The sequence below is a fragment of the Theropithecus gelada genome, chromosome 11 (genome assembly GCF_003255815.1).
Source record: "Theropithecus gelada isolate Dixy chromosome 11, Tgel_1.0, whole genome shotgun sequence".
In the NCBI taxonomy this organism is placed as follows: domain Eukaryota; kingdom Metazoa; phylum Chordata; class Mammalia; order Primates; family Cercopithecidae; genus Theropithecus; species Theropithecus gelada.
The window spans coordinates 109,929,499-109,951,318 of NC_037679.1; the positions used below are offsets into that span (position 1 = coordinate 109,929,499).

Sequence of the window (21,820 nt, forward strand, 5' to 3'; positions counted from 1 at the left end):
TCACTTTATTGATGAGGGTATTTAATCAAAAATATTGGGGATCTACAACTCCAGAGTTCTCCGAAGTCCACCAAGGAAAAAGTAATTTGAATTTAATAGCATTTAAAACTATATAGTATCCACGCCTAAAACATTAGCAACATAGGAAAACTTACACAGCAGAAGAGAAGGCTGCGGAATTTTTTTTGGTTTTTGTTTTTTTGTTTTAAGACAGGGTCTCGCTCTGTCGTCCAGGCTGGAGTGCAGTGGCGCGACCACCGCTTACTGTGGCCTCGACTTCTCGGGCTCCAGTATCCTCCCACCTCAGCCTTCCAAGTAGGTGGGACCACAGGCACCACCACGCCAAGCCCGTATATGGTTTTTAAGTAAGACAAATTGCAAAAAAACGTTGCTAGACAGTGTTCGCAGGTTTGGGCCGTCACTGGGAATGGCTTGTGTCCGTCTAGATATTCAGAGGCCGAGCACAGTCCTCAGTAGGGCTGCTTGGCGGGTACACTGCTGCCGCTGGCCCCTGGGCTTACGGGAGTGGGAAGGGCTTTCAACTCGGCCGCGGACCGGCAAGGCGTTCTGACCCGCTAGAGCTCGCGGCGAGGGACCCCATCCCGGTGCCTACAGCGCCTCCTTTAGCCGGCGTGGGCCAGCGTTAGTTACCTCAGGGAACTGAACTGGCGCCTGCGTCTTTCTGCACTTCTCGCTCTTTATTCAAGTCACTTATGCCCAGCGAGCCCGCCCTCCCGCCAGCCAACCGTCATTTCCGGCGGGTGCACTGCGTCATTTACGTCGTCACTTCCTGCCGATACCGGTGTGGACGGTGTGAATCGTGGCTGGGCCGGTTCTCTGTTTCTCCCCATCCCCTACTTTCCTCCCTCCCTCCCTTTCCCTCCCTCGTCGACTGTTGCTTGCTGGTAGCAGACTCCCTGACCCCTCCCTCACCCCTTCCTAACCTCGGTGCCACCGGATTGCCCTTCTTTTCCTGTTGCCCAGCCCAGCCCTAGTATCAGGGCGGGGGCCTGGAGGAGCCCGAGGCGCTGCAGCAGAAGAGAGAAAAGACAACGACGACCCTCAGCTCGCCAGTCCGGTCGCTGGGTTCGCCGCCGCCATGGCAATGAGACAGACGCCGCTCACCTGCTCTGGCCACACGCGTCCCGTGGTTGATTTGGCCTTCAGTGGCATCACGCCTTATGGGTATTTCTTAATCAGCGCTTGCAAAGGTGAGCAAGGCCTCAATCCTGGTCCCCGACGGCTGGGACTGGGCCGAAAGGGATTGGGACCCGCACTCTCCCGTGCTGAGCTGTGGTGTGGTGAGCGGGGAGGGGGCGATATTAACATCTGAGATGAGGGCCAACACTGGTCCGGTGGAGAAAGGAGTGTGTTAGGGAATCCGCAGCTGGGAGCCGAGAGGCCTCCGGACGCTTATGTAGAAACTATTACCCCCAACTAAGACCTCTCTCCTTATTTTATTTTTATTGCTATTTTTGAAGGAGCTGGACAGCACTTGCCTAGACTCTCGGGACAACACTGTAAATAGCTGTCAAGGATTTGGGGAAAGAAGAAATTAGGCCAGGCCGTGCAATACCTTACAAAGATGTTCGCTCTTGTCTCACTGGGTATTCCTTTGTGGTATTAGCCTCATTTTTCAAATGGGAAACAGATTTAGGCTACAATGTTTGTCCAAAATAAGACTAAAGTCTAAGTTATTTCGACGCAGATCAGTATTCCCAGCAAATTACAGATGCTTTTCAGGGAAAATGATCTGTTCAGCTCTTCAGTTAATTATTACTGGACATTCCTTAGTGACTTCAATCGGTGGTGATAGTTAAATAGCTGAAACAATTTTTCCACTTCGTCATTGAACATCATTGTATATTTACATTTGAATCTTAGACTTTAATCCGAACTTATAAATTACATGTTTTAAAAAATATTTTCTAGATGGTAAACCTATGCTACGCCAGGGAGATACAGGAGACTGGATTGGAACATTTTTGGGTCATAAAGGTGCTGTTTGGGGTGCAACACTGAATAAGGATGCCACCAAAGCAGCTACAGCAGCTGCAGATTTCACAGCGTAAGTGTAGCCAAGATGGCTAACTTTGGTGTTCTCTGTAGATTGTGTCCTGAAATAATCAAAAACTTCAGTCTCAGATATTCATAAAATTCTGACTCGCTGGCTGCCATATAGAACGCATGATGTTTGATCTCACCAAAATTCCATCCTGGTCCATCGTGGTCCTGTGTGCTTCTTTTGTCTTAAGTGGTTCTCAAAATTTTTAGAGGCCTAAATGACTTACTCCTTATATTTTGATTGAGACTCAGGAATCTGCATTAACAAACGCTCCGGATAATGAATGTTGATCTCCTTTACGAATGCTGCTCTGTGTGTACTCCTTAGTGATAACTTACAGTGATGACCCTAGGTTTTTATTTCAATCCCAGTTTTTGTTAACTGGCTGTAGGCATCACTAAAACTCATTGTATCAAAAACAAACAAAAAGACAAAACAACAACAAAGCAAAACTCAACTGCTCTTCATTTCCTAAGTTTTTAAAGGTTGAAATCTAAAGCATTCTTGATTTTCCCTTACATCGAGATTATCATCATCTGTTTTGATTGTGCCAGCAGGATGTCTCCTGACTACAATGTTCCTCCATGTAGTAACTGCCACTGCCTTAGTTGAGGATCATTTTTAACTTTCAGTAGTTTCTTTTCCTCCTATTCATATTCCATATTGCTGCCAGTTGTCTTCCTAAAAATGTATTTGATCATGTCACTTCTCTACCTAATGATCTTGCTGTCTTCCCTTTGCCATTTTAGTAGTTCATGACCTTTGATATACATTAGAATATCTGGAGAACTTTTCAAATATTCAAATGGTATGTGTCCCAGAAATTTGGATTTTTAAAACTTTTTTTTTTTACTTTTTTACTCTCTCTATGCATATATATATTTACACTTTTTACTACATTGAAAAATGTTTAAAATACTTTTTAGTATATAGACAGTATCTAGCTATGTTGCCCAGGCTGTCTTAAACTGTTGGCCTCCATGCGTCAGCCTCTCAAAGAGCTGTGGTTGTGGGGGTGAACTATTGTGCCTGGTACAGAAATTCTGGTTTGATTGGTCTTTGGGGATGGAGTACTGATCATACTGATCATTGGCGTTTTTTTATTTTTCTTCCCTCCTTTTCTTTCCTGATATGCAGTCGTAGAATTGCTGACCTAAAGGACACATTTCAATTGTTGGCCCTTTACAGTTTGCTTCATCCTAGTTCATCAACATCATCCTCTCCCATTGCACACCATAAACCTACAATCTAATTATACTAATCTTATTGTTGTCAGAATATACTTTACCTGTTCTGACTTTTGGCTGTTAATTATGTTATTAAACTGACCTACAGTGACCCTCGTTGCCTTTTTGGGAATATATCATGTATTAAAAATCTTGTTATTTCCAGTTCCTACTTGGTATTTGTAACTTAGGAATTTGACACTTCATTGTTTAAACTGATGAAGGCAATATCAAGAGCTATTGTGCATACACAAATTTATTAGATTTAAGAGGCTAGAGAGTACAAGTGGTGTTGATTTTTTTTTTTTTTTAAAGACAGAGTCTTGCTCTGTCGCCCAGGCTGGAGTGCAGTGGCACAATTTCGGCTCACTGCAACCTCCACCTCTGAGGTTCAAGTGATTCTCCCACCTCAGCTTCCTGAGAGGCTGGGACTACAGGTGCGCGCCACCATGCCCGGCTAATTTTTGTGTTTTTAGTAGAGATGGGGTTTTGCCATGTTGGCCAGGCTGGTCTCGAACTCCTGACCTCAAGTGATCTTGGCCTCCCAAAGTGCTGGGATTACAGGTGTGAGCCACTGTGGCTGGCCTTTGATTTTTTTTTTTTTTTAAAACAACCTCACACTAAGGAGGAATTGTAAATGTGCTGCCTCCTTCCTTTTAAGTAAATTAAACATACCAATTTTAGAATGAGAAAATGAAGGCTGATTGATTGTGGTGGCGGATACGTGACTGTATGCTCTTGTTTGTTGAAACAGTGTTGTCTTTATGCTTTTTTAACATTTCAAGTCTCAATGTCTTGTGTTTACAACTGGTGTTAAGAGCATGACGACTGGAGCCAGATGACTTGTATTTGAATTAGTGGCCTCATGCACTTTATTTAACCATTTCTTTTCTGTCGTGGTACCTACCTCATAGGTTGGTTTTGAATATTAAATAAGTTAATATGTTTCAAATACTTAGAATATTGCCTGAAGTCCATTACATCTATGAAAGTGTTACATATGTAAAGTAACGATGATAGCTACCATGTAAACTGTTACCACCCGCACTTGATCAAAATCACATATTATTTTGAAACTAATATGGCTAAAGCCTTGAAACCATTTGGCCTCATGTAAGGAAGGTTGAATGGATTTAAATGTCAAGAAGGAAGATTTTTGTGATTTTTTTTTTCCCCCCTCAGTTAAGGCTTTAGGTGCTGTGTTAGAGTGGAAAATAGTAACAAGCATTGGCACTAGGTGGGCTTGCATTCATGTGCAAACTATGTTGTGTATTTCCAGTTTGATCATCATAGGGTTATTATTATTATTTTTTTTGAATCAGGGTCTTAGGTGCCTAGGCTAGAGTGCAGTGGCGTGATCATAGCTCACTGCAGCCTCTACCTCCCAGTCTCAAGCAGTTCTCCAACCTCAGCTTCCTGAGTAGTGACCACAGGCGTGTACTACCGTGCTTGGCTAATCTTTGTGTTTTTTGTAGAGACGGGTTTCTCCATGTTGTCCAGGTTGGTCTTGAACTCTTGGGCTCAAGCGACCTGCCCACCATGGCAGGATGTTTCTTAAACGTCAGTTTTCCTGTCTGTAAAATGGGACTAAGACCCATGAGATTATTGGAGGAACAGAGAGCTTCCTCTACCATATATCCCTGAAGTCCAATATGATCTCTGTCACATAGTAGGTGCTCAATAAATGCTACTTGAGATTTATCCCTCATTTCCTCTATGTCTTGTCTATGGGGTGTAGGAGCGTGTTTTCGTGTGTGTGTGTGTGTGTGTGTGTGTGTGTGTTCTCTCCAAGAAGTTACTCCCCACAGCCTACCTGATTAGTAATAGTTGGTATAAAGCATTTTTAGAAACATCTTTTTTTTCCCTCCATTCTTATGTTTCTTGGAAAACTCATTTCTGGTGTGGTCATCTAGAAGTGGATTTTGGTCCTGTTTCTAGTGGAGAAATTTGGCAGAATAGGTCTGTGGACTAGTGTAGAATGTTATCTTGGAGTAATTTGGGCAGTTGAGTCCAGTGTTGAGTACAGTGTCCCTACAACACCATCCTCTTTGTATCTGTTTGGGAAGAGTGCCAAACTAAAGACAATTCTGTGCTGTGCTCCCGAGAGTGCTTAAGTAGATCTGGGACTGGGCCCAGGAATTTATAGGTAATGAAAATGTATCACTCTTTCTTTCTTGTAAAGCCAATAGAAATACCTAATTTTAGTTTTAATAAGGTTCTTGATAAATCAAAAATGGTATTATCTCCTAGATGACTTGGTCAACATGTTCAGGTATTTAGGCAGTTTTTAAAAAAATCTTAAACTGGCCTGTTTTGTTGAAGGTTTAAATAAGGAAGTTAAGCAGCTCCTATTATGAGACTTATGGTAAGTTCATTCTGAGGATATGAAAAGTATCAGGCAGCATTATTATTTGCAAGAAAATGGGGTATAAGAGGTATCAGTAGGTGAAGGAGATGACAAGTACTTCGTGGGATGTGAAGAAAATAAATGTTGGAGGGTTAGCTGCTGAAAGGATATGGTTAATAGCGCTTTACTGTCTTGATTTGAGCCCTGTGGCTAACTAATATATGCCAGTTTCTTGCCTGGAGATTGAATAATACCTTAGGAAACATTTAGATTAGATCCATTTTAGGGCTCTTACTGTGAATATTGGAAATCTGCCAGAGTTAGTACATGCCATGTCAGAAAGTGTCATGCGTCTATTTTAGTACTGTTTCTAAATAGGAGGAAAAACTACAGACACATTACCTCTCTGGTTAATATTCCTGTTTTGGTCACTCCAACTCTTTCCTCATCTTTGAATAGAGACAGTCTAAGCAGAATCTTAAGATTTTTAGAGCTGGCATGTTGGCATTAGCCTGTAGCTACTTAGGAGGCTGAGGTGGAAAATCTTGAGGCCAGGAGTTCAAATATAGCTTGGACTATATACCAAGACCCTGTCTCAAAAAAGAGAGGTTTTAAGTTTATGGGAGATTATTTAATATACCTGAAATTAGCATATCAAAGGACATTGCCCAGATTTCTTTTGAGACTTGTGAATAACTAGAATAGTCATTTTAGATACGTTTGTTGTTTTCTTCACTTTTGATGCTTTCTGTCATTCTAATACTTGTGAACTCTTAACCATGAAATGCATTTCCCTGTGATTAAGGATATATGTAAACAAAAAACAAAGCAAATTTAAACACAGTAATAAGTATAAGTGGAGTTCTGTAGGAGAACAGAAAGGAATGGTTAATTTTTGGAGTGGAGGATAAATAGGTTTAAAGAAAAGATAGCATTTGAAATGAGCCCTAAGGGTGAGTTGAACTTTAATAGCTAAGAATGTAAAATACAGACTTAAGAGAATAATATGAACAAGAACATAGGAGCCTGGAAGAAAATACATAAGTTATTTGAGGAATAGTTTGTAATCTAATGTGGCTAGATTCAGAGAAACAATACAAAATGAGGTTGGGAAAGTAGACTGGGGCCAGAGAGTTACACTGGAATGACAGAGAGACGAGTAGATTTCCTGGGCAAAGAGAAATGAATACTAGGGAGTTTAGTAGCAAGACTACTTATAGTTGACATTATTTCTTTCAGAACATATTTATTCAGCCACTCGTATGACCCATGTTATTAAATATTGCAAGCTTTGGTAGTGTATCATAAGCATTCCTATTAGATGGTCATGATTTCATATTTATTAACCACATTGCAGATGCTATTATTGTTTATCTAGAATAGCCTTCCCTTGTTTTTCCCCTGATATATTTCTCTTTGCTTCTTCCGATGAGTAGCTCTGTTACATAGATTTTCGGGACAATATCTAAGTGCTTTTTTTTCTGAGCTTTTATAGCCGTATATATGTCTTTTAATTATATTTCTTACATGTGTAATTTAATGCATGTTTTTCTCCTCAGCTAAAGCTCTACTAGGGCAGGAACCTGCTGTGGGGTATTTTTTGTCTCCCATTTGTGCCTTAGCACTAAGTATAGAATGATATATATTTAAAATATTTTATTATGTATTTATTGCTAAACAAAAGAAAAGATATATCTTGCTTTTCTCTGATTTTTTTCCCTCTACCATTTTATTGCCCACTGTGTTCCCAAATATAAGTATCAGTTGCATTAAAACGGAAATCTCTGTGGAACATAGCTTCTTCACTCTTAGCAATTCTTTTCCCTGTCTGCAAAGTTTTCTTGTTTATTTTTCACTGACCTGTTCTGATCTAAAATCAACTTTTTTTCCCCCTTCCTTAAGCTTTTTTATTTAGGGGAACCCTTTTAGAGTAATTTTGTATTGTTCAACTATTACCCGCTTGGAATATACACACATATATATGTATGTATACCTACAACCAACTTGTATTTTGGGGTGGGGTAGTACAGAAAAAACAATGTAAAGATTAAAATTCTCAATGTTAGCATTATATAATCAAAGGCTGATAGTTTGGGGGAAGTTAACTGTCCTAGAGTTTGAAAATTTAAGTCAGCTTTGAAGAAGAGATGAAGTGGACATTGTCTCTCCACTATCTTAATTTAAAATTTTATTTAACCTGTATTAAGGCTTTTCATTCCCCTGTAAAATGTTTAAGGATTTCTGGTTTTTTTTTTTTTGTTATTGTTGTTGTGCATCTGAGTGGAGAATAGAGAAAAAATTGGCATAGTGAAACTAAAAATTGGTTAAAATGTATGACTGTCTTGCTAAAGGGATATTATGGCTATCAACTAAAATAAAAGTAAGTAGGATGGGTTGGTTCATGAATCTTACTTAAATTGTTCATATCTTTTCCACTGTCAAAGAAAATTAGATTGGTTATAAAGTTTTTACAAAGAAATTTCTTTTCCCTTAAGCTTATTTAAATATTTTATCAAATGAAGTCTGTGAGGGATATTAGAGATAAAGGAGATTTATAATACATTTATGTAACATTTCACATATCTAACTTATTTGGTACTCATCAATATTATGATTGTATTTATCCTTTTAATTTATTGGGTAATATTTATCCTACTAATTTTTCCTTTTTTACTTTTAGCAAAGTGTGGGATGCTGTGTCAGGAGATGAATTGATGACCCTGGCTCATAAACACATTGTCAAGACTGTGGATTTCACGCAGGTATCAGAAAATTGAATTTATTTTAGCAAGTTAAGTTGCTATTATATAGTGTGACAATGCTTTTATATTTGATTGGTGTGTATATTTGATATATTTTGTGTGGAATATTTGTTATGTCTTGGTTCATATTTAATTTGATTGTATATTAAGCTGTATGAATTTGTTTCATGGTTAATCCTGTCAAGCTTTTAAGATACCGTGGAACAAGTACCAGTCCTTCAACAAGCAAAAAACATCTGAAAAAGCTCAAGTAACCTTTCTCACCTACTAATAGAAGCGAGAAGATAAATTTGAGATAATCAAAAAAGGGCCTCTCACAAGGGAGAGGAATAGGATCAGGGGAGAATGGGAGAGTTCATGTATATGTAACGCTTTTGAACTGGAAAGCTCACAAGGCTTGGTAGTTATGAGAGGGCAGCTGTTCCACAGTATCTTCTCAGAAGTAATTGGTTATGTCTTGCATCTCTTTGTGATGTCTGTGAGCTAGATTTTGATTTTATTTGGTGTTGAAGTTTGAAAGAGAAATAACTATTAAAATGGTTAACCTATTCACATTTTGTGTTTTCAGGATAGTAATTATTTGTTAACCGGGGGACAGGATAAACTGTTACGCATATATGACTTGAACAAACCCGAAGCTGGTAAGCATAATTTAAACATCAGCTTGTAGTTTTATTTTATTTTTTTTAATTTAAATAACTGATTAAAGGATTTCATGCTCAGTACTCAAATTTGGAAAATAGAGATAGTCATGACCGGGCACTGTGGCACACACCTGTAATCCCAGCACTTTGGGAGGCTGAGGCAGGTGGATCACTTGAGTTCAGGAGTGCGAGACCAGCCTGGCCAACATGGCAAAACCCTGTCTCTACTAAAAATACAAAAATTAGCCAGGTGTGGTGGCGGGCAGTTGTAATCCCAGCTACTCGGGAGGCTGAGGCAGGAGAATTGCTTGAACCCGGGAGGTGGAGGTTGCAATGAGCCGAGATCATGCCACTGCACTCCAGCCTGGGCAACAAGAGTGAAATGCCGTCTCAAAAAAAAACAAAATTAGTCACAAAGAGGAAAATTAAAACATAATTCACTTGTTTTCGGTTTATAAACTTTTGGTCTTTTTTATCCTGCAGTTAAAAAAAAAAGACAGTTTATTTGCCATGTTGCTATTGTATAACCTCCCAAATTGAAAAGTTATTATGGCAAAAAATTTTATCATTATATTAAGTTTTAAAACAGTGTAGAACAGTGTTACTATTTTTTGGTGAGAAAGAGTGGTTATTTATAGAAGGTGGTGATGGTGAGAATTCTCAGTTGTGTGCACATATTGCTTAGCTTTTTGAACCATGTAAATATATTAGCTATTTGAAAGAATTTTTAAAAATCTGCAATTACAGTTTTTTCCTGTCACTAAATAGTCCATGAACTCTTTGTAATGACTTTCTGGTTTTCCATCCTGTGGATATATCATAAGTGAATTAACTAGTTTCCTGTTTTGGCCTGTTTGGGCTATTTACAAATTTTAAATGTTAAAAGCAGTATTATGCTAAACATCCTTATAGTTGCAGATATTTTCACAATGATTTCCTTAAGATAACTAAGCAAAGTAGAATTGGTGGGACAAAGAGAAGTAGAATTGTTGGAAGGTGGCCGGGCGCAGTGGCTCACGCCTGTAATCCCAGCACTTTGGGAGGCCAGGGTGAGTGGATCACCTGAGGTCAGGAGTTCGATACCAGCCTGGCCAACATGGTGAAACCCCATCTCTACTAAAAGTACAAAAATATTAGCTGGGCATGGGCATGGTGGTGGGCGCCTGCAATTCCCAGGTACTCAGGAGGGTGAGGTAGGAGAATCGCTTGAACCCGGGAGGTAGCGGTTGGCAATGAGCCAAGATTGTGCCATTGCATTCCAGCCTGGGGGACAACAGCAAAACTCCTTCTCAAAAAGAAAAAAAAAAAAATGAATTGTTGGAAGCCACTGATAGATAGCACCACAGTGTCTTCCAACAAAGTATAGGTATATATATGTATCTATACCCAACATGTTCTAGTGAACACTGATAATTAACTTTATCTTTGTCAATTTAAGAAGATAATTCTGTTGTATTAATGTGAAAATTCATGAGATTAAAATGCTGTTGAATACCATTTTAACGTATTTCCTTTTTTATGAAATAATTGCCTGTCTACCCTTTGTCCATTTATCTGTTGTGTTAGTCATGTTTTTCTTACTGGTTTTTAAAGGTTCTTTATTGAATTCCAATTTATCATTTGCTTTTAAATTTTGTTAAGGCGGTTTTATGGTATATACTTTTTAACATTTTGGTGGTGAAATCTTTTATGCATTCTCTCATTTTACAGAAGTTATAGGTGTCTTCCCCACTCTACATACTTACTTTATTTTATAATATTTTAATCATTGCCCTCACCATATATATATATATACTTAGCTACCAAAACATGACAAACATAATTTTGTTTTATTATATGTTTGGTATCTTTGAAATTTTATTATGTGGGCATTTATGTAGTCATAAATCTATAACATTGAAAAGAGTAATAAGAGTCAGAACCGCATTGGAAATTAAGCAGTTGTTCTCTTGAGATACCTTACATTTCTGAGAGCTTTTTAAAATATTTTACGTTTTAGTGTTAGGGTAGTTTGTTATGAAAACATTTTTAAGTTGAGGAAACAAAGCCCATTTACAGATTTTTTTATTCTCCATTGCATGTAGGAGTTTTTTTCTGCTTTCGTTTTTGATAAATTTATGCCAAAGCATAGGAAAGGACTCTGACCTCACTTAATCTATCAACTCATTCAGCAAAGCAAGGTAGTTCAGGGATTGGGTCAAAGCAAGGTAGTTCAGGGATTGGGTGGACATTTTTCATACTCTGCCTTTCCCAAAGCTGTTTTATGAAAGTTGCTCTTTCTCTCGCTGTGCTGGCAGCAGAAATGATAGCAACTTACTGAGGTTTTACTGTGTATCAGGTTATCTGTTAAGCACTATTCTCATTTGTAACCATTGTTATCTCATTTTACAGATAAGGAAATAAAGTTAAAAACTTAAGTAACATGCCCAAAGGTGAAAATAGTGTTGAATGGCATTGCCTCCAGTGTCTGCTTTTGCCCCTAGAGAAAGCAGTGAGGGTTTTTTGAAGTCCTTTGAAAGGATAATCTCCTACAGATTTAAGCTCCCTTCCTTTTTTTTTTTTTTTTTTTAATGTTTTCCTCACAGTGTAGAAACATTCTTGGGAATTGCTGTCCCACTTTCTGTTTCCCTTTTTCCTTCTAACTCTTATTTCCTATTAGTTACTATCAATAGCTGCTTGGATGAAGGTCCCAGAGTTAGCCATAGTGCTAGAATCAGTTTCAACTGTCTTGTTCCTGGGTCCATGTTCTTATTAAATTATGCCACATTAATTATTATTTTATTTCATGGCGATACAATAATGCTTTTGAATATTATCAGTTGTGCAGAAATTTAGGCTAGAGGGAGTGAGTGGTGCATTCACTCAGCTACATATAGCAAGCATGGTAGTTCCTTGGGTCCCTGTCATGCAGGTAAATTTATGTTCCAGTATGGAAAAACTAACTGTATTCTATATAAACATCAGGTTTGAATTGGGCTGGGCTTTGAAAAGTTGCAGTCTAATTTAAAATGTGTGTTTTTTAAAATATATAATAGTTTCAATATTGTTCAGTTAAAAAAATCATGTATTAACAAATGTACTTTTAATTGTTTTACCTCAAGAACCTAAGGAAATTAGTGGTCACACTTCTGGTATAAAAAAAGCTCTGTGGTGCAGTGAGGATAAACAGATTCTTTCTGCTGATGACAAAACTGTTCGGTAAGTACTTTTTCTTTAACAATTTACAATTTGAGGCCGGGCATGGTGGCTCACGCCTGTAATCCCAGCACTTTGGGAGGTGAGGTGGATGGATCATTTGAGGTCAGGAGTACTAGACCAGCCTGGCCAACATGGCAAAACACTGTCTCTATGAAAATTACAAAACTTAGCCAGGTGTGCTGGCACACACCTGTAATCCCAGCTACTCGGGAGGCTGAGGCAGGAGAATCACTTGAATCTGGGAGACAAAGGTTGCTGAGAGTCGAAATTGCGCCATTACACTCTAGCCTGGGTGACAGAGCTAGACTGTCTCAAAAACAAAAAACAAACTTAAAATTTGAAAAATATTTTACCTTAGAGCTTGTATTTTAAATACATTTAATATTATGAGCAAAAAATGTTCTGAACATTAAAATTTAAGTTGCACCCAGGTCACATTTATCTGGAGCTATTTACTATTACAGGTCAAGTATCCCTAACCTGAAAATCTGAAATTTGAAACGCTCTGAAATCTGAGACTTTGAGTGCTGACTTGATGCTTAAAGGAAATGCTCATTAGAGCATTTTGAATTTTCTATTTTCAGGTTAGGGATTCTCAATCGGTAAGTGTCTGATGCAAATATTCCAAAATCCGAAAAAGTTTGAAATCCAACTTCTTTCTGGTTGCAAGTATTTTCTATAAGGGATGCTCACCTTGTATACACAGACAGCAAAATTCAGAAGAAAATTAAATCCTCATATATTATAAGCAGGTGTTCTTAACCTGGGTCTGTGGGCAGGTTAAAGGGAGGGTCCATGAAGCCTCTGAAATTCTATACAAAAATCTTGTTTGCTGACACCTGATGTATATTTCTTTGGAAAGATGTGTAGCTATTGCTAGATTCACAAAAACAGAGTGTAAGAACCACTATTTATAGCAGTGCTGAAATTGACTAGATTAGAACTTGTCTTATGTAGTTTTGCCAAATTGGGAAGTATATGTAGGTATTAAAGTTGATTTTACTTACAAGCTGTTGTCATGCATAATTTGACATTGTATATAGAAACCCAGAATTTCTTTTTATCATCTGTAATTTGTGACTTGGAATGAATGTTGTTTTTCTGTAATTGTGATTGTTCTTTCTTTGGCTAATCTGCAGATGTAATTAGAATTTATAAGCTTTTTTCTGACATGAGTAAACATCATCATATTTTTATCTTTATTTTGCAGACTTTGGGATCATGCTACCATGACAGAAGTAAAATCTCTAAATTTTAATATGTCTGTTAGTAGTATGGAATATATTCCTGAGGGAGAGATTTTGGTTATAACTTATGGACGATCTATTGCTTTTCATAGTGCAGTAAGGTATGTCCAAGAAATACTTTCATTTTCTGTTTTAGGTAACAAAAGACAATTTGGCTACTTAAAAATGGAAAGGTATTTACTTTTTTTTTAAAAGTAAAGAGGCCAGGAATGGTGGCTAATGCCTATAAATCGCAGCACTTTAGGAGGCTGAGGTGGGAGGATGGCTTGAGACCAGCCTGGACAATACAGTGAGACCCCCATCTCTACAAAAAATAAAATTAGCTGGTCGTGGTGGCACATGCCTATAGTCCAGCTGCTTGGGAAGCTGAGGTGAGAGAGTTGCTGGAGCCTGGGAGGTTGAGGCTGCATTGTGCTGTGATCCTGACACTGCACTCCAGTCTGGATGACAGAGCAAAACATCCTCTGAAAAAGAAAAAAAAAAAAAAGAAAAAGCAAAAACTGCTGGATTGGTAATGTAATTTATGTTTTGTTACTATATAAAACCATTGCGGGCTGGGCGTGGTGGCTCACGTCTGTTATCCCAGCACCTTGGGAGGCTGAGGTGGGCGGATCACTTGAGGTCAGGGGTTCGAGACCAGCCTGGCCAACGTGGTGAAACCCCGTCTCTAAAATAAAAATACAAAAAGAAGAAAAATTAGCTTTTCTGTAGTCCCAGCTACTTGGGAGGCTGAGGCAGGAAAATTGCTTAAGCACAGGAGGTGGAGGTTGTAGTGAGCTGAGGTCACACCACTGCATTCTAGTCTGGGTAACAGAGCAGAGTCTTTCTCAAACAAAAAAACAAAAAAACAAAAAAACAGTGTGATCTTGATTCTACTATTTATTTTCACCTTAAAATTTTAGAGAAGGAATAATCTTATTTCTATTCCTAAATGATTTTTTTAAACAGATGTGAATTTTGAGACTGTAAATGTAGTAAATACTCTTGTAGAAAGACTGGAATATATAACATAATTGAAAAAAATGTACCTATAATATTATAACCATAGGTGCAAGAGTGTTAATGGTAGTTATATTTTTTGCTAGTCCATTTCTCTATGTTATATATGTGGGTGTACAGTATTTGTGTTTTTTTCTTCAATTATTAGGACCATAATGAGTATCATTTTGATTTATTTAAAAATATTAGCCATTTGAAAACGTTTTTACTTGATACACTATATTGCATTATAGGTTGTACTAAATTATGGGTTAGTTTCCCTATTTTAGCATCATGGTGAATGATCTGGTACATCTCTGAGTGTTTCTTTACAGTAGATAGGATCCTGTAAGTAGAATTGTCAGTTCAAAGGGTAGAAATGAGTTTAAAATTCTTAGTTGTACATGACACTTAATTGATTTCCATAAAGATTATACCACATTATACTTTGATTGATATTTGACCAGTGTCTTAACCTTGTGTCTAAAGGGCTACTTGCAGAGTCAAACTTCACTAAACTGGGAGAAAGAAAAGGCAGTAAAATTGGAGGAGAGCAATTAAGACTGTCAAGGAGTTAATACACATATAATAAACTGATAATAGAATACTATTTCCTGGAGCTATCAGTTAGTATATTAATGCTCTTCACTCACTCCTGCAGTTAGGCAAATCCCATGTTGGTGGCAGAAATTTTCTGACCCATTGAATGTTCTAGCATTAGAGCTAGCAAGTTGCTATGTAGTGATCCTGCATAAGTCATGACTAACTTTAATTATCATGCTTTAAAGTATATGATGATGGGAAGTATTTAGGAGCTGGGATATCATGTTTTGTATTGGAGGCCTTTCATGATTTTTAGGGTTAAACTGAAAAAGCTAATGTCCAAACTGTAATTAATTTTCAGATGAAGCTGTTATTATGCATTGATTTTTATTATGTAACTACAGCCCCAAATTTTGTTAGTCTTTTACTGCCTTATAATAATAACTGTTTTTAGCAGTTTATATTTTATGACATTGAAAGTTTATCTTACTGAGGAGCTTAACTCACCAATTAATAATATATAAATAATCCTTTATATTAATTATCTACTGTGAAAACGTTTTCTATTTACAAAGACAATATGTGCTTGTAGAAAATTGAAACAATACAGGTGAAATTTATTTAAGAGCAAAAATCCCAATGTATTATTGATACTGTTGTAATTAGTGAACACACGCATTTCCGGGAAGACATCCACTGCATAAACTGGGTATCCCTCCATCAAAATGTCTTTGTATTGCTGAGATGAACTCCACTTGGGCATAGTACCCATTTGAATTTTTTTTTTTTTTTTGGCTAACAGAGCTTTTTTACATCAGTGTTTATGTTTGAGTAAATGAGTATTTAATTGTTCCTTGGGTTTCAGAGTTTAAGAACAGTTCACATGTAACTCGTTATTTATACAATATTCAAGATTTGTAAATACTACTTAAATTTTTTTTCAGTTTGGACCCAATTAAATCCTTTGAAGCTCCTGCAACCATCAATTCTGCATCTCTTCATCCTGAGAAAGAATTTCTTGTTGCAGGTGGTGAAGATTTTAAACTTTATAAGTATGATTATAATAGTGGAGAAGAATTAGGTGAGTTGTCCCCTTACAGTGTGATGTGGTTACCTTTATCATATGTTAAGTCCCAGTAATTAACACCTCATTTATATAACATGTTGAAAGCAAATTTTTCAGCTAACTTAAGCTTGGTGCTTACAAGTGAAAAAGGAGTTTTAATCATTTGGGTTAGATTTTTTTTTAGATCTGTAAACAAAGTATGCAAAAATTTGACCTTTTAACTGAAGTACATCATTATCCTAATGTATTACCGTACAGTGAGTTTTAGGCTTTATTGGCTGGGAGGAAGGGGGGAATCTTATGTCAAAGTCATATGTTAAACAGATGAAAGGAGATCCATTCTTTCTGAAGTATGCTGTGGGTGTGTAACCCCATCTACTTGGCCCATCTTCCTTGTTGCCAACTTAGGAATCCCTGAGACTCCATAAAGAACAGTGTGTGGGGGAAAACCAGTATAGCATATTACAGGGACACCTTTAGGAATCTGAATTGGGGAGTTATTTTTATCAACTTTTTATTTATTCTATTTTGGAGTTTGAGTTTTGTTTTCATTTTCATGATAACAGTCCTTAGTAAGGGGAAGGGGAAGGCATGTGGATTAATTTGAAGTTAATGTATATTTATCTGATGGACCAGGTATTTCACATAGGTACATGTGGTTCTCAGTATCTACTTTTAGCCTTCCCAAATAGTTTTTGCTTTTAGTTCAAAAATATATTTAGTTTTTATAAATACATATTTTTATCTATAAGCTGTCTCTTCTTGTTCTTGTCTGTTTCTAGCTGCCCTGCTTTACCAATCAAAGAACAAAGCTTGCTAGATTACACCCAAAGAACAAAAGACAATTTTACAGTTTTGTTTCTTGGGGAACATTGATACGTCTGGGTTGCACAAATGGAACCTTGGTGATGGACCATGCAGAATCTATTTTAATTGCTTATAGTTCAACTTTTATTGCTTGAATACAAGTAACATAAATAAGATACTCTTTTCTGTTACTTTAGTGCCGGTTTTCAAAGTTTTAGAATGTTTTTGGTTTCATATTTTATTCTTTTTCAAGATGAGAGAACTGAATTATTTGCCTAAGATCTGAAGTCACAGTGAATACCAGACCTGCCCAGCCTTTCTCTTTCCAAAACCTTGTGTTCTTTGTACTCTTACAACTTTTCTATTCTCTGATTGGACACAGATGGGAGACAGAATAGGAACATTGGTCTAGTAAAGGACTTTGAGAACTAGTAAGGTGATGAGGCATTAGAAAGTAGATGAGAAAGGTTCATACATAAAGGCACTACTTGAATATAACAATGTGCCTAATCTGTACATTTTCTTGTTAGGTTCCATAGATTAAAATATTTATGGATCATTGTTGATCCTGTATCTCAGCCTTTCTGTGTGACAGAATAATTAGTGGACTATAGGAAATTAAGAGGCAAAGTGTGTAAAAGAGCTCCACCTGGTGGCTCTCTGTAGTCATAATAAAAATTGGTTCCCTGAGAAATAGGCAGTGAGGTGTTTTTTTTGTTTTGTTTTGTTTTGTTTTTGAGATGGAGTCTTGCTGTCCCCCAGGCTGGAGTGCAGTGGCGTGATCTCGGCTCACTGGAAGCTCCGCCTCCCGGGTTCACGCCATTCTCCTGCCTCAGCCTCCTGAGTAGCTGGGACTACAGGCGCCCGCCACCATGCCCGGCTAATTTTTTGTATTTTCGTTAGAGATGGGGTTTCACCGTGTTAGCCAGGATGGTCTCGATCTCCTTACCTCGTGATCTGCCCGCCTCGGCCTCCCAAAGTGCTGGGATTACAGGTGTGAGCCACCGCGCCCAGCCGCAGTGGGTTTTAAGATGTGGAAATTGGAGGTTGAACTGATAAGACTTTAAATCTACTTTCTATAGAATTAATGGGGTTTTCATTTACCTCTTTTTCTCCATCCTTAATGAAACATGAAGCCTCATTTGCTTTTTTAGCGGGACAATCCAAAACTAGAATGTGTGCTAGATTTGGAAAGGAGTAATCTTACAGAGAAAGGGTCAATGATATACCACTTTTGTGATGAGAAATTAAGTACAGTTTTTAATGTTTGCCTTAAGAATTTTTCATCTCCCCAGTAACACAGTATTTTTTTTTCAGCATATCAATATTTAACCTAATAGTTAAAATTATCTAATAGCCCTCTTCTTTTTCAGAATCCTACAAGGGACACTTCGGTCCTATTCACTGTGTAAGATTTAGTCCTGATGGAGAACTCTATGCCAGTGGTTCAGAAGATGGAACATTGAGACTATGGCAAACTGTGGTAGGAAAGACGTATGGCCTTTGGAAATGTGTGCTTCCTGGTAAGAATTTTTATTCAGAGTAATAACATTTTTAAAATGCATGATTTTGTGTCATTTTTCATCATTAATTTTATTTCAGGGTTTTTGTCTTCTATAAATTTTAAATTATATGTTATGATTTAAGCAGAGAGAAGCCCAGGATTATGAATTGGCCAGAGAAAGGGTCATGTTCCTTTGTTTGTTTAAATTTTTTTTTTTGGTATGGCTGGGTGTGGTGGCTCACGCCTGTAATCCCAGCACTTTTGGAGGCTGAGGCGGGCGGATCACGAGGTCAGGAGTTCAAGACCAGCCTGGCCAACATGGTGAAACCCCATCTCTACTAAAAATACAAAAATTAGCTGGGTGTGGTGGCGTGTGCCTGTAATCCCAGCTACTCAGGACGCTGAGGCACGAGAATCGCATGAACCCAGGAGGCATGCATTGAGCTGAGATCTCGCCACTGCACTCCAGCCTGGGTGACAGAATGAGACTTGGTCTCAAAAAAAATAAAATAAATTTTGTTGTACAATCTAGTCTGTTCCTAAATTTTTATACTAGCACATTTTGTGGCTGGAATATATCTAATTCAAAATTTGCTGGAAGGCAATATGAAGACAAGTAAATGTATCTAATCTCTGAATAGTATTACTCACTGATCCACACCAATAAAGGTAGACATGTTCTTAATAAAAAATATCTAGTTACTAATCCCTAAGTAGTTGCAGTGTGAACCTTAAAGTAATTTCGAAGAAAGACATACTATTTTAGAATCACAATTATTTAAAAATGAGTTGTTTTTATTATATTTTGTAGCGATTTCTTGGAATAGTCTTATCTTGCTCTACTTGCTTTCTGAACACTAGAAATTACTTGTAATAGTGTAATTCATATAATCATCATTGCTTTTCTTTTTACAGAAGAAGATAGTGGTGAGCTGGCAAAGCCAAAGATTGGTTTTCCAGAGACAACAGAAGAGGAGATAGGTAAATGCTAAGGACTTTTGTAAGAGTCCTAGGGGATTTAAAATTGAACTGTAACAGAAGTTTTACTCATTGGCAGAAGAAATGTATTAAATATGAACATATTTAAATAATGGAAACTTTATTTGTGCATGTATATATACATATTTATAAGCTAAATATTTAAATACCTACTGCATAGTAGTAGTATGTGCAGAAATGTACTATGGACATGACCGATGTGGTTACTCTTTCAGAGCTTGGAGTCTAACTTAGGAGACATGCCAGAACAAACAAATTATTGTAAGGGGGATTTAAAAATGCTTCCTTGAGAAGTGACATTTAAACTGGGACCTAAGGATGAGCAGAAGTGATTTAGATGAGGTCATGAGAGGGGCTATTGGTACGGACAGGATGGAAAAGTTCATAGCAGGAAAACTATGTTAACTAAAAGTTCAGAACCAAAAAGGAGCATAGCATATGAGGAACTAAAAGAACTTCTCCCTGCCTCCAGGTTAAACAGCAAAGGCAGAGTGAAGCTGGAGAAGCTAGATCATTTGAGGGCCTCATTTGCTGTATTAGGACTTGGAGAATTTTATACTAAGAGCAATGAGAAACCTTTGAATTTTAAGAAGAGGAATTTAAAAGATTGCCTTGGGAGGTCGAAACCAGCCTGGCCAACATGGTGAAACCCTGTCTTTCCTAAAAATACAAAAACTAGCCGGTGATGGTGGCGGATACCTATAATTCCAGCTATTTAGGAGGCTGAAACAGGAGAATAGCTTGAACCCAGGAGGTGGAAGTTGCAGCGAGCGGAGATTGTGCCACTGCACTCCAGCCTGGGTAACAGAGAGAGACTGTCTCAAAAAAAAAAAAAAAAAAAAAAAGTTGCCTTGGCTGTGGCACGTACAGAGAATTGGCCTGGGAACAAGAGTGAACATAGACCAGTTAGGGGGCATTGTAGTCTAGATGAGTGATCCTGTAGGTTTTGTTTTGTTTTGAGATGGAGTCTCGCTCTGTCACCTAGGCTGGAGTGCAGTGGCACGATCTCAGCTCACTGCAGCCTCCGCCTCTGGTTTCAAGCGATTCTCCTGCTTAAGCCTCCTGAGTAGTTGGAATTACAGGTGCACTACCACGCCTGGCTAATTTTTGTATTTTTAGTGGAGATGGAGTTTCACCATGTTGGTCTTGAACTCCTGACCTCATGATCTGCCCACCTCGGCCTCCCAAAGTGCTGGGATTACAGGCATGAGCCACTGTGCCCAGCTTATCATGTATTTTTTAATAAGGGTATTGCAATGAGAACAGAAAAAGGTAGATGCAGTTGAGAGTCTTTTAGACTTGTTAGAATTGTGAGATTGATGACTGGGGGTATCATAAGGAAGAATTCAGATTGCTGCCATGAGGAACTGGGTGTGATGATTTTGGGGGAGATTGGGAAGTTGTTTACCCAATTAGAGTTTTCCTTAAATTTTTTATTGCTAAGCACCTTCTTGCTGAAACTTAATGTTGATGGTTAATGTTTTGCTTTAAATAGCACTAAATGTTAGGATTTGCATCACTAAAAGGGAGGACCAGATCCTTCAAAGACATGACTTTAATTCAGGGTTTATTAGATAGTTGGAGTCTGAAAATTTAGGCCAGAAAGGGACCCTTCGAGGTTGAGTTATGGTGTAAGAGAGTCTAGTGGATAAAACACATGAACTCTTTCTTTGCCTTTTCAATGACATGAGTCTAGTTGTTAGTGGCATGTGCCCTTCTTCCCCTTACCAGAGTATGCTTTACACACACTTTTTTATTCCTTCATTACACGGAAATGTAGATTTGCTTCTTTCTTTTATTAAGTTGACTAATGCGACTGTTTTTTTTTTTTTTTAACTTATAGAAGAAATTGCTTCAGAGAATTCAGATTGCATCTATCCTTCAGCTCCTGATGTTAAGGCCTGAGCGTCAATCATATGCCACAGTTAGTATACAACTGACTAAAACGAGCAAGCAGAGAAAAGCATCAGCCTTCCAGAGTTATTCTCTGCTTAAGGCAGAAACAGCAGTAAATAATGAGGAAAATGAATTATCTCCAGTGCTGGAACAACTAACTTGGTGTTACCTGTAAGTGAAAACTCAGGAGTGTCAGATAAAGGGAGGTGGAGTTATCCTCTTATAGTACAGTGGCCTGTTATCTTTTTAATGAATATATACAAGCCAACATCCAATTTCTATTATTACAATTAGGGTTCTTGTAGCCGTTTATGTTATTACGGAGAAGAAAAATATATTGGCTTATTTTTCTGATCTTTTTCCTTAAAGCAGAATGCCCTTTTTTTTTTTTTTTGCTTCAGTTGTAAAGAAGAGGGAGTACATGATAAAGTAACTGGTTTGATTTCCCTTTCATTGTACACTGCTTCTGAACATCTAATTGTTTTTAGTTGTCTAAATAAAATGCCTCTAAAACAAAACAATGTTTGTTTTTTTTGGG

The 21,820-nt window shown here is 37.7% G+C and overlaps 1 protein-coding gene across 2 annotated transcripts; it reads left to right on the top strand.

Annotated features, from left to right (window-relative positions):
- Positions 1-216: 216 nt before the first annotated feature.
- Positions 217-21,803, top strand: STRAP (serine/threonine kinase receptor associated protein). Of its 2 annotated transcripts, XM_025401811.1 has the most exons (11): positions 217-1,211; positions 1,482-1,520; positions 1,933-2,068; positions 8,319-8,400; positions 8,969-9,041; positions 12,146-12,242; positions 13,453-13,590; positions 15,955-16,091; positions 18,257-18,406; positions 19,303-19,368; positions 21,230-21,803. In XM_025401811.1, exons 1-11 carry the CDS (start codon positions 1,100-1,102, stop codon positions 21,289-21,291), a joined length of 1,092 nt encoding a protein of 363 aa, XP_025257596.1. In that variant the 5' UTR covers positions 217-1,099; the 3' UTR covers positions 21,292-21,803. The 2 variants fall into 2 exon arrangements, with proteins under 2 accessions (XP_025257596.1, XP_025257597.1); XM_025401812.1 differs by lacking the exon at positions 1,482-1,520 and having other exon boundaries at positions 747-1,211; positions 21,230-21,800.
- The last annotated feature ends 17 nt before the right edge of the window (positions 21,804-21,820 follow it).